The 16,428-nt window shown below is 45.0% G+C and overlaps 1 protein-coding gene across 3 annotated transcripts in view; it reads right to left on the bottom strand.

Moving 5' to 3' along the window:
- LOC106593536 (WASH complex subunit 5) overlaps positions 1-16,428 on the bottom strand; it is a 49,673-nt gene that overhangs the window by 17,050 nt on the left and 16,195 nt on the right. For all 3 annotated transcript variants that reach the window (XM_082976010.1, XM_082976009.1, XM_082976011.1), the window contains exons 16-17: positions 12,938-13,078; positions 6,213-6,293 (exon numbers count right to left, since the gene is read on the bottom strand). In XM_082976010.1, coding sequence (XP_082832136.1) covers positions 6,213-6,293; positions 12,938-13,078 — 222 coding nt within the window. The remainder of the gene's footprint in view (positions 1-6,212; positions 6,294-12,937; positions 13,079-16,428) is intronic.

The following is a 16,428-nucleotide window of genomic DNA, read 5'->3' as shown; positions in this document are numbered from 1 at the left end:
GGCAGAACGACAGATTGTTTTACCTTGTTCAGGGGCAGAACGACAGATTGTTTTACCTTGTTCAGGGGCAGAACGACAGATTGTTTTACCTTGTTCAGGGGCAGAACGACAGATTGTTATACCTTGTTCAGGGGCAGAACGACAGATTGTTTATGCCTTGTTCAGGGGCAGAACGACAGATTGTTTTACCTTGTTCAGGGGCAGAACGACAGATTGTTTTACCTTGTTCAGGGGCAGAACGACAGATTGTTTTACCTTGTTCAGGGGCAGAACGACAGATTGTTATACCTTGTTCAGGGGCAGAACGACAGATTGTTTTACCTTGTTCAGGGGCAGAACGACAGATTGTTATACCTTGTTCAGGGGCAGAACGACAGATTGTTATACCTTGTTCAGGGGCAGAACGACAGATTGTTTTACCTTGTTCAGGGGCAGAACGACAGATTGTTTTACCTTGTTCAGGGGCAGAACGACAGATTGTTTTACCTTGTTCAGGGGCAGAACGACAGATTGTTATACCTTGTTCAGGGGCAGAACGACAGATTGTTTTACCTTGTTCAGGGGCAGAACGACAGATTGTTTTACCTTGTTCAGGGGCAGAACGACAGATTGTTTTACCTTGTTCAGGGGCAGAACGACAGATTGTTTTACCTTGTTCAGGGGCAGAACGACAGATTGTTATACCTTGTTCAGGGGCAGAACGACAGATTGTTTTACCTTGTTCAGGGGCAGAACGACAGATTGTTTTACCTTGTTCAGGGGCAGAACGACAGATTGTTTTACCTTGTTCAGGGGCAGAACGACAGATTGTTTTACCTTGTTCAGGGGCAGAACGACAGATTGTTTTACCTTGTTCAGGGGCAGAACGACAGATTGTTTTACCTTGTTCAGGGGCAGAACGACAGATTGTTTTACCTTGTTCAGGGGCAGAACGACAGATTGTTTTACCTTGTTCAGGGGCAGAACGACAGATTGTTTTACCTTGTTCAGGGGCAGAACGACAGATTGTTTTACCTTGTTCAGGGGCAGAACGACAGATTGTTTTACCTTGTTCAGGGGCAGAACGACAGATTGTTTTACCTTGTTCAGGGGCAGAACGACAGATTGTTATACCTTGTTCAGGGGCAGAACGACAGATTGTTTTACCTTGTTCAGGGGCAGAACGACAGATTGTTTTACCTTGTTCAGGGGCAGAACGACAGATTGTTTACCTTGTTCAGGGGCAGAACGACAGATTGTTATACCTTGTTCAGGGGCAGAACGACAGATTGTTATACCTTGTTCAGGGGCAGAACGACAGATTGTTATACCTTGTTCAGGGGCAGAACGACAGATTGTTATACCTTGTTCAGGGGCAGAACGACAGATTGTTATACCTTGTTCAGGGGCAGAACGACAGATTGTTTTACCTTGTTCAGGGGCAGAACGACAGATTGTTTACCTTGTTCAGGGGCAGAACGACAGATTGTTATACCTTGTTCAGGGGCAGAACGACAGATTGATTTACCTTGTTCAGGGGCAGAACGACAGATTGTTATACCTTGTTCAGGGGCAGAACGACAGATTGTTTTACCTTGTTCAGGGGCAGAACGACAGATTGTTTTACCTTGTTCAGGGGCAGAACGACAGATTGTTTTACCTTGTTCAGGGGCAGAACGACAGATTGTTATACCTTGTTCAGGGGCAGAACGACAGATTGTTTTACCTTGTTCAGGGGCAGAACGACAGATTGTTATACCTTGTTCAGGGGCAGAACGACAGATTGATTTACCTTGTTCAGGGGCAGAACGACAGATTGTTATACCTTGTTCAGGGGCAGAACGACAGATTGTTATACCTTGTTCAGGGGCAGAACGACAGATTGTTATACCTTGTTCAGGGGCAGAACGACAGATTGTTATACCTTGTTCAGGGGCAGAACGACAGATTGTTATACCTTGTTCAGGGGCAGAACGACAGATTGTTTTACCTTGTTCAGGGGCAGAACGACAGATTGTTTACCTTGTTCAGGGGCAGAACGACAGATTGTTATACCTTGTTCAGGGGCAGAACGACAGATTGATTTACCTTGTTCAGGGGCAGAACGACAGATTGTTATACCTTGTTCAGGGGCAGAACGACAGATTGTTTTACCTTGTTCAGGGGCAGAACGACAGATTGTTTTACCTTGTTCAGGGGCAGAACGACAGATTGTTATACCTTGTTCAGGGGCAGAACGACAGATTGTTATACCTTGTTCAGGGGCAGAACGACAGATTGTTATACCTTGTTCAGGGGCAGAACGACAGATTGTTTTACCTTGTTCAGGGGCAGAACGACAGATTGTTATACCTTGTTCAGGGGCAGAACGACAGATTGTTTTACCTTGTTCAGGGGCAGAACGACAGATTGTTATACCTTGTTCAGGGGCAGAACGACAGATTGTTTTACCTTGTTCAGGGGCAGAACGACAGATTGTTTTACCTTGTTCAGGGGCAGAACGACAGATTGTTTTACCTTGTTCAGGGGCAGAACGACAGATTGTTTTACCTTGTTCAGGGGCAGAACGACAGATTGTTTTACCTTGTTCAGGGGCAGAACGACAGATTGTTTTACCTTGTTCAGGGGCAGAACGACAGATTGTTATACCTTGTTCAGGGGCAGAACGACAGATTGATTTACCTTGTTCAGGGGCAGAACGACAGATTGATTTACCTTGTTCAGGGGCAGAACGACAGATTGTTATACCTTGTTCAGGGGCAGAACGACAGATTGTTATACCTTGTTCAGGGGCAGAACGACAGATTGTTATACCTTGTTCAGGGGCAGAACGACAGATTGTTTTACCTTGTTCAGGGGCAGAACGACAGATTGTTATACCTTGTTCAGGGGCAGAACGACAGATTGATTTACCTTGTTCAGGGGCAGAACGACAGATTGTTTTACCTTGTTCAGGGGCAGAACGACAGATTGTTTTACCTTGTTCAGGGGCAGAACGACAGATTGTTATACCTTGTTCAGGGGCAGAACGACAGATTTATTTACCTTGTCAGCTCGGGGGATTCGATCTAGCAACCTTTCGGTTACTGGCCCAACGCTCTAACCACTAGGCTACCCTGCCGCCCCTCCACTCTAACCACTAGGCTACCTGCCGTCCCTCCACTCTAACCACTAGGCTACCTGCCGTCCCTCCACTCTAACCACTAGGCTACCTGCCGTCCCTCCACTCTAACCACTAGGCTACCTGCCGTCCCTCCACTCTAACCACTAGGCTACCTGCCGTCCCTCCACTCTAACCACTAGGCTACCTGCCGTCCCTCCACTCTAACCACTAGGCTACCTGCCGTCCCTCCACTCTAACCACTAGGCTACCTGCCGTCCCTCCACTCTAACCACTAGGCTACCTGCCGTCCCTCCACTCTAACCACTAGGCTACCTGCCGTCCCTCCACTCTAACCACTAGGCTACCTGCCGTCCCTCCACTCTAACCACTAGGCTACCTGCCGTCCCTCCACTCTAACCACTAGGCTACCTGCCGTCCCTCCACTCTAACCACTAGGCTACCTGCCGTCCCTCCACTCTAACCACTAGGCTACCTGCCGTCCCTCCACTCTAACCACTAGGCTACCTGCCGTCCCTCCACTCTAACCACTAGGCTACCCGCCGTCCCTCCACTCTAACCACTAGGCTACCTGCCGTCCCTCCACTCTAACCACTAGGCTACCTGCCGTCCCTCCACTCTAACCACTAGGCTACCTGCCGTCCCTCCACTCTAACCACTAGGCTACCTGCCGTCCCTCCACTCTAACCACTAGGCTACCTGCCGTCCCTCCACTCTAACCACTAGGCTACCTGCCGCCCCTCCACTCTAACCACTAGGCTACCTGCCGTCCCTCCACTCTAACCACTAGGCTACCTGCCTCCCCCCTCTAACCACTAGGCTACCTGCCGTCCCTCCACTCTAACCACTAGGCTACCTGCCGTCCCTCCACTCTAACCACTAGGCTACCTGCCGACCCTCCACTCTAACCACTAGGCTACCTGCCGTCCCTCCACTCTAACCACTAGGCTACCTGCCTCCCCCCCTCTAACCACTAGGCTACCTGCCGTCCCTCCACTCTAACCACTAGGCTACCTGCCGACCCTCCACTCTAACCACTAGGCTACCTGCCGTCCCTCCACTCTAACCACTAGGCTACCTGCCGTCCCTCCACTCTAACCACTAGGCTACCTGCCTCCCCCCTCTAACCACTAGGCTACCTGCCGTCCCTCCACTCTAACCACTAGGCTACCTGCCGTCCCTCCACTCTAACCACTAGGCTACCTGCCGTCCCTCCACTCTAACCACTAGGCTACCTGCCGTCCCTCCACTCTAACCACTAGGCTACCTGCCGTCCCTCCACTCTAACCACTAGGCTACCTGCCGTCCCTCCACTCTAACCACTAGGCTACCTGCCTCCCCCACTCTAACCACTAGGCTACCTGCCTCCCCCCTCTAACCACTAGGCTACCTGCCTCCCCCACTCTAACCACTAGGCTACCTGCCTCCCCCCTCTAACCACTAGGCTACCTGCCGTCCCTCCACTCTAACCACTAGGCTACCTGCCGTCCCTCCACTCTAACCACTAGGCTACCTGCCGTCCCTCCACTCTAACCACTAGGCTACCTGCCGTCCCTCCACTCTAACCACTAGTCTACCTGCCGTCCCTCCACTCTAACCACTAGGCTACCTGCCGTCCCTCCACTCTAACCACTAGGCTACCTGCCGTCCCTCCACTCTAACCACTAGGCTACCTGCCGTCCCTCCACTCTAACCACTAGGCTACCTGCCGTCCCTCCACTCTAACCACTAGGCTACCTGCCGTCCCTCCACTCTAACCACTAGGCTACCTGCCTCCCCCACTCTAACCACTAGGCTACCTGCCTCCCCCCTCTAACCACTAGGCTACCTGCCGTCCCCCACTCTAACCACTAGGCTACCTGCCTCCCCCCTCTAACCACTAGGCTACCTGCCGTCCCTCCACTCTAACCACTAGGCTACCTGCCGTCCCTCCACTCTAACCACTAGGCTACCTGCCGTCCCTCCACTCTAACCACTAGGCTACCTGCCGTCCCTCCACTCTAACCACTAGGCTACCTGCCGTCCCTCCACTCTAACCACTAGGCTACCTGCCGTCCCTCCACTCTAACCACTAGGCTACCTGCCGCCCCTCCACTCTAACCACTAGGCTACCTGCCGTCCCTCCACTCTAACCACTAGGCTACCTGCCGCCCCTCCACTCTAACCACTAGGCTACCTGCCGTCCCTCCACTCTAACCACTAGGCTACCTGCCGTCCCTCCACTCTAACCACTAGGCTACCTGCCGTCCCTCCACTCTAACCACTAGTCTACCTGCCGTCCCTCCACTCTAACCACTAGGCTACCTGCCGTCCCTCCACTCTAACCACTAGGCTACCTGCCGTCCCTCCCCTCTAACCACTAGGCTACCTGCCGTCCCTCCCCTCTAACCACTAGGCTACCTGCCGCCCCTCCACTCTAACCACTAGACTACCTGCCGTCCCTCCACTCTAACCACTAGGCTACCTGCCGTCCCTCCACTCTAACCACTAGGCTACCTGCCGCCCCTCCACTCTAACCACTAGGCTACCTGCCGCCCCTCCACTCTAACCACTAGGCTACCTGCCGTCCCTCCACTCTAACCACTAGACTACCTGCCGCCCCTCCACTCTAACCACTAGTCTACCTGCCGTCCCTCCACTCTAACCACTAGGCTACCTGCCGTCCCTCCACTCTAACCACTAGGCTACCTGCCGCCCCTCCACTCTAACCACTAGGCTACCTGCCGCCCCTCCACTCTAACCACTAGGCTACCTGCCGTCCCTCCACTCTAACCACTAGACTACCTGCCGCCCCTCCACTCTAACCACTAGGCTACCTGCCGTCCCTCCACTCTAACCACTAGGCTACCTGCCGTCCCTCCACTCTAACCACTAGGCTACCTGCCTCCCCCCTCTAACCACTAGGCTACCTGCCGCCCCTCCACTCTAACCACTAGACTACCTGCCGTCCCTCCCCTCTAACCACTAGACTACCTGCCGTCCCTCCACTCTAACCACTAGACTACCTGCCGTCCCTCCCCTCTAACCACTAGGCTACCTGCCGTCCCTCCCCTCTAACCACTAGGCTACCTGCAGTCATCATATCTAAAGCCGTTTTAATTTAAAAACTGACCTTGATGATTCCAACCAGCGTAGTCTTCATCATCAGAATCCCTTCAGTAAAGATGGAGATGGCGTGGGTGAGTTTGGCAACCTGGGAGAAAAATCAAGAACGAAATAACAAGTCGAGGATGTTCAGCTGTAGAAAACCCACTGCCTCTCACCAACACTGCTCCATTCAGCCAGAGAGGAACGGTTTGGGGAGACTCAGTGAGCATCTGTTCCCTCTGCACAGTTAGGGGCCAGGAACCTAGTCAGGGACACTCTGGCTCATAGTTATAGTCACTACTATAGGTCCTCGCTATAGACACTACTATAGGTCCTAGTTATAGTATAGGTCCTAGTTATAGTCACTACTATAGGTCCTCGCTATAGACACTACTATAGGTCCTAGTTATAGTCACTACTATAGGTCCTAGTTATAGTCACTACTATAGGTCCTAGTTATAGTATAGGTCCTAGTTATAGTACACTACTATAGGTCCTAGTTATAGTCACTACTATAGGTCCTAGTTATAGTCACTACTATAGGTCCTAGTTATAGTATAGGTCCTAGTTATAGTCACTACTATAGGTCCTAGTTATAGTCACTACTATAGGTCCTAGTTATAGTCACTACTATAGGTCCTAGTTATAGTCACTACTATAGGTCCTAGTTATAGACACTACTATAGGTCCTAGTTATAGTCACTACTATAGGTCCTAGTTATAGTCACTACTATAGGTCCTAGTTATAGTCACTACTATAGGTCCTAGTTATAGTCACTACTATAGGTCCTAGTTATAGTCACTACTATAGGTCCTAGTTATAGTCACTACTATAGGTCCTAGTTATAGTCACTACTATAGGTCCTAGTTATAGTCACTACTATAGGTCCTAGTTATAGACACTACTATAGGTCCTAGTTATAGTCACTACTATAGGTCCTAGTTATAGTATAGGTCCTAGTTATAGTCACTACTATAGGTCCTAGTTATAGTATAGGTCCTAGTTATAGTCACTACTATAGGTCCTAGTTATAGTCACTACTATAGGTCCTAGTTATAGTCACTACTATAGGTCCTAGTTATAGTCACTACTATAGGTCCTAGTTATAGTCACTACTATAGGTCCTAGTTATAGACACTACTATAGGTCCTAGTTATAGTCACTACTATAGGTCCTCGTTATAGACACTACTATAGGTCCTAGTTATAGTCACTACTATAGGTCCTAGTTATAGTATAGGTCCTAGTTATAGTCACTACTATAGGTCCTAGTTATAGTCACTACTATAGGTCCTAGTTATAGTCACTACTATAGGTCCTAGTTATAGTCACTACTATAGGTCCTAGTTATAGTCACTACTATAGGTCCTAGTTATAGTCACTACTATAGGTCCTAGTTATAGTCACTACTATAGGTCCTAGTTATAGTCACTACTATAGGTCCTAGTTATAGTCACTACTATAGGTCCTAGTTATAGTATAGGTCCTAGTTATAGTCACTACTATAGGTCCTAGTTATAGTATAGGTCCTAGTTATAGTCACTACTATAGGTCCTAGTTATAGTCACTACTATAGGTCCTAGTTATAGTCACTACTATAGGTCCTAGTTATAGTATAGGTCCTAGTTATAGTCACTACTATAGGTCCTAGTTATAGTCACTACTATAGGTCCTAGTTATAGTCACTACTATAGGTCCTAGTTATAGTCACTACTATAGGTCCTAGTTATAGTCACTACTATAGGTCCTAGTTATAGTCACTACTATAGGTCCTAGTTATAGTATAGGTCCTAGTTATAGTCACTACTATAGGTCCTAGTTATAGTCACTACTATAGGTCCTAGTTATAGTCACTACTATAGGTCCTAGTTATAGTCACTACTATAGGTCCTAGTTATAGTCACTACTATAGGTCCTAGTTATAGTCACTACTATAGGTCCTAGTTATAGTCACTACTATAGGTCCTAGTTATAGTACTAGGTCCTAGTTATAGTATAGGTCCTAGTTATAGTCACTACTATAGGTCCTAGTTATAGTCACTACTATAGGTCCTAGTTATAGTCACTACTATAGGTCCTAGTTATAGTCACTACTATAGGTCCTAGTTATAGTCACTACTATAGGTCCTAGTTATAGTATAGGTCCTAGTTATAGTCACTACTATAGGTCCTAGTTATAGTCACTACTATAGGTCCTAGTTATAGTCACTACTATAGGTCCTAGTTATAGTCACTACTATAGGTCCTAGTTATAGTCACTACTATAGGTCCTAGTTATAGTCACTACTATAGGTCCTAGTTATAGTCACTACTATAGGTCCTAGTTATAGTATAGGTCCTAGTTATAGTCACTACTATAGGTCCTAGTTATAGTCACTACTATAGGTCCTAGTTATAGTCACTACTATAGGTCCTAGTTATAGTCACTACTATAGGTCCTAGTTATAGTCACTACTATAGGTCCTAGTTATAGTCACTACTATAGGTCCTAGTTATAGTCACTACTATAGGTCCTAGTTATAGTCACTACTATAGGTCCTAGTTATAGTCACTACTATAGGTCCTAGTTATAGTCACTACTATAGGTCCTAGTTATAGTCACTACTATAGGTCCTAGTTATAGTCACTACTATAGGTCCTAGTTATAGTCACTACTATAGGTCCTAGTTATAGTCACTACTATAGGTCCTAGTTATAGTCACTACTATAGGTCCTAGTTATAGTCACTACTATAGGTCCTAGTTATAGTCACTACTATAGGTCCTAGTTATAGTCACTACTATAGGTCCTAGTTATAGTCACTACTATAGGTCCTAGTTATAGTCACTACTATAGGTCCTAGTTATAGACACTACTATAGGTCCTAGTTATAGTATAGGTCCTAGTTATAGTCACTACTATAGGTCCTAGTTATAGTCACTACTATAGGTCCTAGTTATAGTCACTACTATAGGTCCTAGTTATAGTCACTACTATAGGTCCTAGTTATAGTCACTACTATAGGTCCTAGTTATAGTCACTACTATAGGTCCTAGTTATAGTCACTACTATAGGTCCTAGTTATAGTCACTACTATAGGTCCTAGTTATAGTCACTACTATAGGTCCTAGTTATAGTCACTACTATAGGTCCTAGTTATAGTCACTACTATAGGTCCTAGTTATAGTATAGGTCCTAGTTATAGTCACTACTATAGGTCCTAGTTATAGTCACTACTATAGGTCCTAGTTATAGTCACTACTATAGGTCCTAGTTATAGTCACTACTATAGGTCCTAGTTATAGTCACTACTATAGGTCCTAGTTATAGTCACTACTATAGGTCCTAGTTATAGTCACTACTATAGGTCCTAGTTATAGTCACTACTATAGGTCCTAGTTATAGTCACTACTATAGGTCCTAGTTATAGTCACTACTATAGGTCCTAGTTATAGTCACTACTATAGGTCCTAGTTATAGTCACTACTATAGGTCCTAGTTATAGTCACTACTATAGGTCCTAGTTATAGTCACTACTATAGGTCCTAGTTATAGTCACTACTATAGGTCCTAGTTATAGTCACTACTATAGGTCCTAGTTATAGTCACTACTATAGGTCCTAGTTATAGTCACTACTATAGGTCCTAGTTATAGTCACTACTATAGGTCCTAGTTATAGTCACTACTATAGGTCCTAGTTATAGTCACTACTATAGGTCCTAGTTATAGACACTACTATAGGTCCTAGTTATAGTATAGGTCCTAGTTATAGTCACTACTATAGGTCCTAGTTATAGTCACTACTATAGGTCCTAGTTATAGTCACTACTATAGGTCCTAGTTATAGTATAGGTCCTAGTTATAGTCACTACTATAGGTCCTAGTTATAGTCACTACTATAGGTCCTAGTTATAGTCACTACTATAGGTCCTAGTTATAGTCACTACTATAGGTCCTAGTTATAGTCACTACTATAGGTCCTAGTTATAGTCACTACTATAGGTCCTAGTTATAGACACTACTATAGGTCCTAGTTATAGTCACTACTATAGGTCCTAGTTATAGTCACTACTATAGGTCCTAGTTATAGTCACTACTATAGGTCCTAGTTATAGTATAGGTCCTAGTTATAGTCACTACTATAGGTCCTAGTTATAGTATAGGTCCTAGTTATAGTCACTACTATAGGTCCTAGTTATAGTATAGGTCCTAGTTATAGTCACTACTATAGGTCCTAGTTATAGTATAGGTCCTAGTTATAGTCACTACTATAGGTCCTAGTTATAGTATAGGTCCTAGTTATAGTCACTACTATAGGTCCTAGTTATAGTCACTACTATAGGTCCTAGTTATAGTATAGGTCCTAGTTATAGTCACTACTATAGGTCCTAGTTATAGTATAGGTCCTAGTTATAGTCACTACTATAGGTCCTAGTTATAGTCACTACTATAGGTCCTAGTTATAGTATAGGTCCTAGTTATAGTCACTACTATAGGTCCTAGTTATAGTATAGGTCCTAGTTATAGTCACTACTATAGGTCCTAGTTATAGTATAGGTCCTAGTTATAGTCACTACTATAGGTCCTAGTTATAGACACTACTATAGGTCCTAGTTATAGTCACTACTATAGGTCCTAGTTATAGTCACTACTATAGGTCCTAGTTATAGTCACTACTATAGGTCCTAGTTATAGTCACTACTATAGGTCCTAGTTATAGTCACTACTATAGGTCCTAGTTATAGTCACTACTATAGGTCCTAGTTATAGTCACTACTATAGGTCCTAGTTATAGTCACTACTATAGGTCCTAGTTATAGTCACTACTATAGGTCCTAGTTATAGTCACTACTATAGGTCCTAGTTATAGTCACTACTATAGGTCCTAGTTATAGTCACTACTATAGGTCCTAGTTATAGTCACTACTATAGGTCCTAGTTATAGTCACTACTATAGGTCCTAGTTATAGTCACTACTATAGGTCCTAGTTATAGTCACTACTATAGGTCCTAGTTATAGTCACTACTATAGGTCCTAGTTATAGTCACTACTATAGGTCCTAGTTATAGTCACTACTATAGGTCCTAGTTATAGTATAGGTCCTAGTTATAGTCACTACTATAGGTCCTAGTTATAGTCACTACTATAGGTCCTAGTTATAGTCACTACTATAGGTCCTAGTTATAGTCACTACTATAGGTCCTAGTTATAGTCACTACTATAGGTCCTAGTTATAGTCACTACTATAGGTCCTAGTTATAGTATAGGTCCTAGTTATAGTCACTACTATAGGTCCTAGTTATAGTATAGGTCCTAGTTATAGTCACTACTATAGGTCCTAGTTATAGTCACTACTATAGGTCCTAGTTATAGTCACTACTATAGGTCCTAGTTATAGTCACTACTATAGGTCCTAGTTATAGTCACTACTATAGGTCCTAGTTATAGTCACTACTATAGGTCCTAGTTATAGTATAGGTCCTAGTTATAGTCACTACTATAGGTCCTAGTTATAGTCACTACTATAGGTCCTAGTTATAGTCACTACTATAGGTCCTAGTTATAGTCACTACTATAGGTCCTAGTTATAGTCACTACTATAGGTCCTAGTTATAGTCACTACTATAGGTCCTAGTTATAGTATAGGTCCTAGTTATAGTCACTACTATAGGTCCTAGTTATAGCACTATAGGTCCTAGTTATAGTCACTACTATAGGTCCTAGTTATAGTATAGGTCCTAGTTATAGTCACTACTATAGGTCCTAGTTATAGTATAGGTCCTAGTTATAGTCACTACTATAGGTCCTAGTTATAGTCACTACTATAGGTCCTAGTGATAGTCACTACTATAGGTCCTAGTTATAGTCACTACTATAGGTCCTAGTTATAGTATAGGTCCTAGTTATAGTCACTACTATAGGTCCTAGTTATAGTCACTACTATAGGTCCTAGTTATAGTCACTACTATAGGTCCTAGTTATAGTCACTACTATAGGTCCTAGTTATAGTCACTACTATAGGTCCTAGTTATAGTCACTACTATAGGTCCTAGTTATAGTCACTACTATAGGTCCTAGTTATAGTCACTACTATAGGTCCTAGTTATAGTCACTACTATAGGTCCTAGTTATAGTCACTACTATAGGTCCTAGTTATAGTATAGGTCCTAGTTATAGTCACTACTATAGGTCCTAGTTATAGTCACTACTATAGGTCCTAGTTATAGTCACTACTATAGGTCCTAGTTATAGTCACTACTATAGGTCCTAGTTATAGTATAGGTCCTAGTTATAGTCACTACTATAGGTCCTAGTTATAGTCACTACTATAGGTCCTAGTTATAGTCACTACTATAGGTCCTAGTTATAGTATAGGTCCTAGTTATAGTCACTACTATAGGTCCTCGTTATAGACACTACTATAGGTCCTAGTTATAGTATAGGTCCTAGTTATAGTCACTACTATAGGTCCTAGTTATAGACACTACTATAGGTCCTAGTTATAGTATAGGTCCTCTGAGAGACCCCCCATCTTGTTCCCTGCACCAGTCTAACACTAGCAGTGTGTGTCTGGTGTAGTACTGACCTCTATATCTGCCATTTCGGAGACACTTTTTAACAAAGACACTAACAGTCATGTGTGATTATATTTTTCATATGGGTGGCCCCAGCGGGAATCGAACCCACAACCTTTTGTCATCGCAAGCGCCCATGCTCATCCGACTGATTCACACAGGACCATAAAGCTGTTTCTAAAACGACCTCTGACCTCGTAGCGAGCCCCCAGCTGGGCGTAGTCCTTCAGCTTGTCCTTGTCCAGTCTGGTGGGAACCTCCATGATGGCATGGATCTGCAGCTTGATGATCTTAGCCAGGGAGGTGAACATGCTCTCAGGGATGATCTGTAACACCTAGTGGAGAGTAGAGGAAACATGCTCTCAGGGATGATCTGTAACACCTAGTGGAGAGTAGAGGAAACATGCTCTCAGGGATGATCTGTAACACCTAGTGGAGAGTAGAGGAAACATGCTCTCAGGGATGATCTGTAACACCTAGTGGAGAGTAGAGGAAACATGCTCTCAGGGATGATCTGTAACACCTAGTGGAGAGTAGAGGAAACATGCTCTCAGGGATGATCTGTAACACCTAGTGGAGAGTAGAGGAAACATGCTCTCAGGGATGATCTGTAACACCTAGTGGAGAGTAGAGGAAACATGCTCTCAGGGATGATGATCTGTAACACCTAGTGGAGAGTAGAGGAAACATGCTCTCAGGGATGATCTGTAACACCTAGTGGAGAGTAGAGGAAACATGCTCTCAGGGATGATCTGTAACACCTAGTGGAGAGTAGAGGAAACATGCTCTCAGGGATGATCTGTAACACCTAGTGGAGAGGAGAGGAAACATGCTCTCAGGGACGATGATCTGTAACACCTAGTGGAGAGTAGAGGAAACATGCTCTCAGGGATGATCTGTAACACCTAGTGGAGAGTAGAGGAAACATGCTCTCAGGGATGATCTGTAACACCTAGTGGAGAGTAGAGGAAACATGCTCTCAGGGATGATCTGTAACACCTAGTGGAGAGGAGAGGAAACATGCTCTCAGGGACGATGATCTGTAACACCTAGTGGAGAGTAGAGGAAACATGCTCTCAGGGATGATGATCTGTAACACCTAGTGGAGAGTAGAGGAAACATGCTCTCAGGGATGATCTGTAACACCTAGTGGAGAGTAGAGGAAACATGCTCTCAGGGATGATCTGTAACACCTAGTGGAGAGTAGAGGAAACATGCTCTCAGGGATGATCTGTAACACCTAGTGGAGAGTAGAGGAAACATGCTCTCAGGGATGATCTGTAACACCTAGTGGAGAGTAGAGGAAACATGCTCTCAGGGATGATCTGTAACACCTAGTGGAGAGTAGAGGAAACATGCTCTCAGGGATGATCTGTAACACCTAGTGGAGAGTAGAGGAAACATGCTCTCAGGGATGATCTGTAACACCTAGTGGAGAGTAGAGGAAACATGCTCTCAGGGATGATCTGTAACACCTAGTGGAGAGTAGAGGAAACATGCTCTCAGGGATGATCTGTAACACCTAGTGGAGAGTAGAGGAAACATGCTCTCAGGGATGATCTGTAACACCTAGTGGAGAGTAGAGGAAACATGCTCTCAGGGATGATCTGTAACACCTAGTGGAGAGTAGAGGAAACATGCTCTCAGGGATGATCTGTAACACCTAGTGGAGAGTAGAGGAAACATGCTCTCAGGGATGATCTGTAACACCTAGTGGAGAGTAGAGGAAACATGCTCTCAGGGATGATCTGTAACACCTAGTGGAGAGGAGAGGAAACATGCTCTCAGGGATGATCTGTAACACCTAGTGGAGAGTAGAGGAAACATGCTCTCAGGGACGATGATCTGTAACACCTAGTGGAGAGTAGAGGAAACATGCTCTCAGGGATGATCTGTAACACCTAGTGGAGAGTAGAGGAAACATGCTCTCAGGGATGATCTGTAACACCTAGTGGAGAGTAGAGGAAACATGCTCTCAGGGATGATCTGTAACACCTAGTGGAGAGTAGAGGAAACATGCTCTCAGGGATGATCTGTAACACCTAGTGGAGAGTAGAGGAAACATGCTCTCAGGGATGATCTGTAACACCTAGTGGAGAGTAGAGGAAACATGCTCTCAGGGATGATCTGTAACACCTAGTGGAGAGTAGAGGAAACATGCTCTCAGGGATGATCTGTAACACCTAGTGGAGAGTAGAGGAAACATGCTCTCAGGGATGATCTGTAACACCTAGTGGAGAGTAGAGGAAACATGCTCTCAGGGATGATCTGTAACACCTAGTGGAGAGTAGAGGAAACATGCTCTCAGGGATGATCTGTAACACCTAGTGGAGAGTAGAGGAAACATGCTCTCAGGGATGATCTGTAACACCTAGTGGAGAGGAGAGGAAACATGCTCTCAGGGACGATGATCTGTAACACCTAGTGGAGAGTAGAGGAAACATGCTCTCAGGGATGATCTGTAACACCTAGTGGAGAGTAGAGGAAACATGCTCTCAGGGATGATCTGTAACACCTAGTGGAGAGTAGAGGAAACATGCTCTCAGGGATGATCTGTAACACCTAGTGGAGAGTAGAGGAAACATGCTCTCAGGGATGATGATCTGTAACACCTAGTGGAGAGTAGAGGAAACATGCTCTCAGGGATGATCTGTAACACCTAGTGGAGAGGAGAGGAAACATGCTCTCAGGGATGATCTGTAACACCTAGTGGAGAGTAGAGGAAACATGCTCTCAGGGACGATGATCTGTAACACCTAGTGGAGAGTAGAGGAAACATGCTCTCAGGGATGATCTGTAACACCTAGTGGAGAGTAGAGGAAACATGCTCTCAGGGATGATCTGTAACACCTAGTGGAGAGTAGAGGAAACATGCTCTCAGGGATGATCTGTAACACCTAGTGGAGAGTAGAGGAAACATGCTCTCAGGGATGATCTGTAACACCTAGTGGAGAGTAGAGGAAACATGCTCTCAGGGATGATGATCTGTAACACCTAGTGGAGAGTAGAGGAAACATGCTCTCAGGGATGATCTGTAACACCTAGTGGAGAGTAGAGGAAACATGCTCTCAGGGATGATCTGTAACACCTAGTGGAGAGTAGAGGAAACATGCTCTCAGGGATGATCTGTAACACCTAGTGGAGAGTAGAGGAAACATGCTCTCAGGGATGATCTGTAACACCTAGTGGAGAGTAGAGGAAACATGCTCTCAGGGATGATCTGTAACACCTAGTGGAGAGTAGAGGAAACATGCTCTCAGGGATGATCTGTAACACCTAGTGGAGAGTAGAGGAAACATGCTCTCAGGGATGATCTGTAACACCTAGTGGAGAGTAGAGGAAACATGCTCTCAGGGATGATCTGTAACACCTAGTGGAGAGTAGAGGAAACATGCTCTCAGGGATGATCTGTAACACCTAGTGGAGAGTAGAGGAAACATGCTCTCAGGGATGATGATCTGTAACACCTAGTGGAGAGTAGAGGAAACATGCTCTCAGGGATGATCTGTAACACCTAGTGGAGAGTAGAGGAAACATGCTCTCAGGGATGATCTGTAACACCTAGTGGAGAGTAGAGGAAACATGCTCTCAGGGATGATCTGTAACACCTAGTGGAGAGTAGAGGAAACATGCTCTCAGGGATGATCTGTAACACCTAGTGGAGAGTAGAGGAAACATGCTCTCA

Source organism: Salmo salar, chromosome 05, assembly GCF_965601325.2.
Source record: "Salmo salar chromosome 05, fSalSal1, whole genome shotgun sequence".
In the NCBI taxonomy this organism is placed as follows: Eukaryota; Metazoa; Chordata; class Actinopteri; order Salmoniformes; family Salmonidae; genus Salmo; species Salmo salar.
The sequence above is the reverse complement of the archived record's forward strand: the minus strand, read 5'-3'. Positions and strand labels throughout refer to the sequence as shown.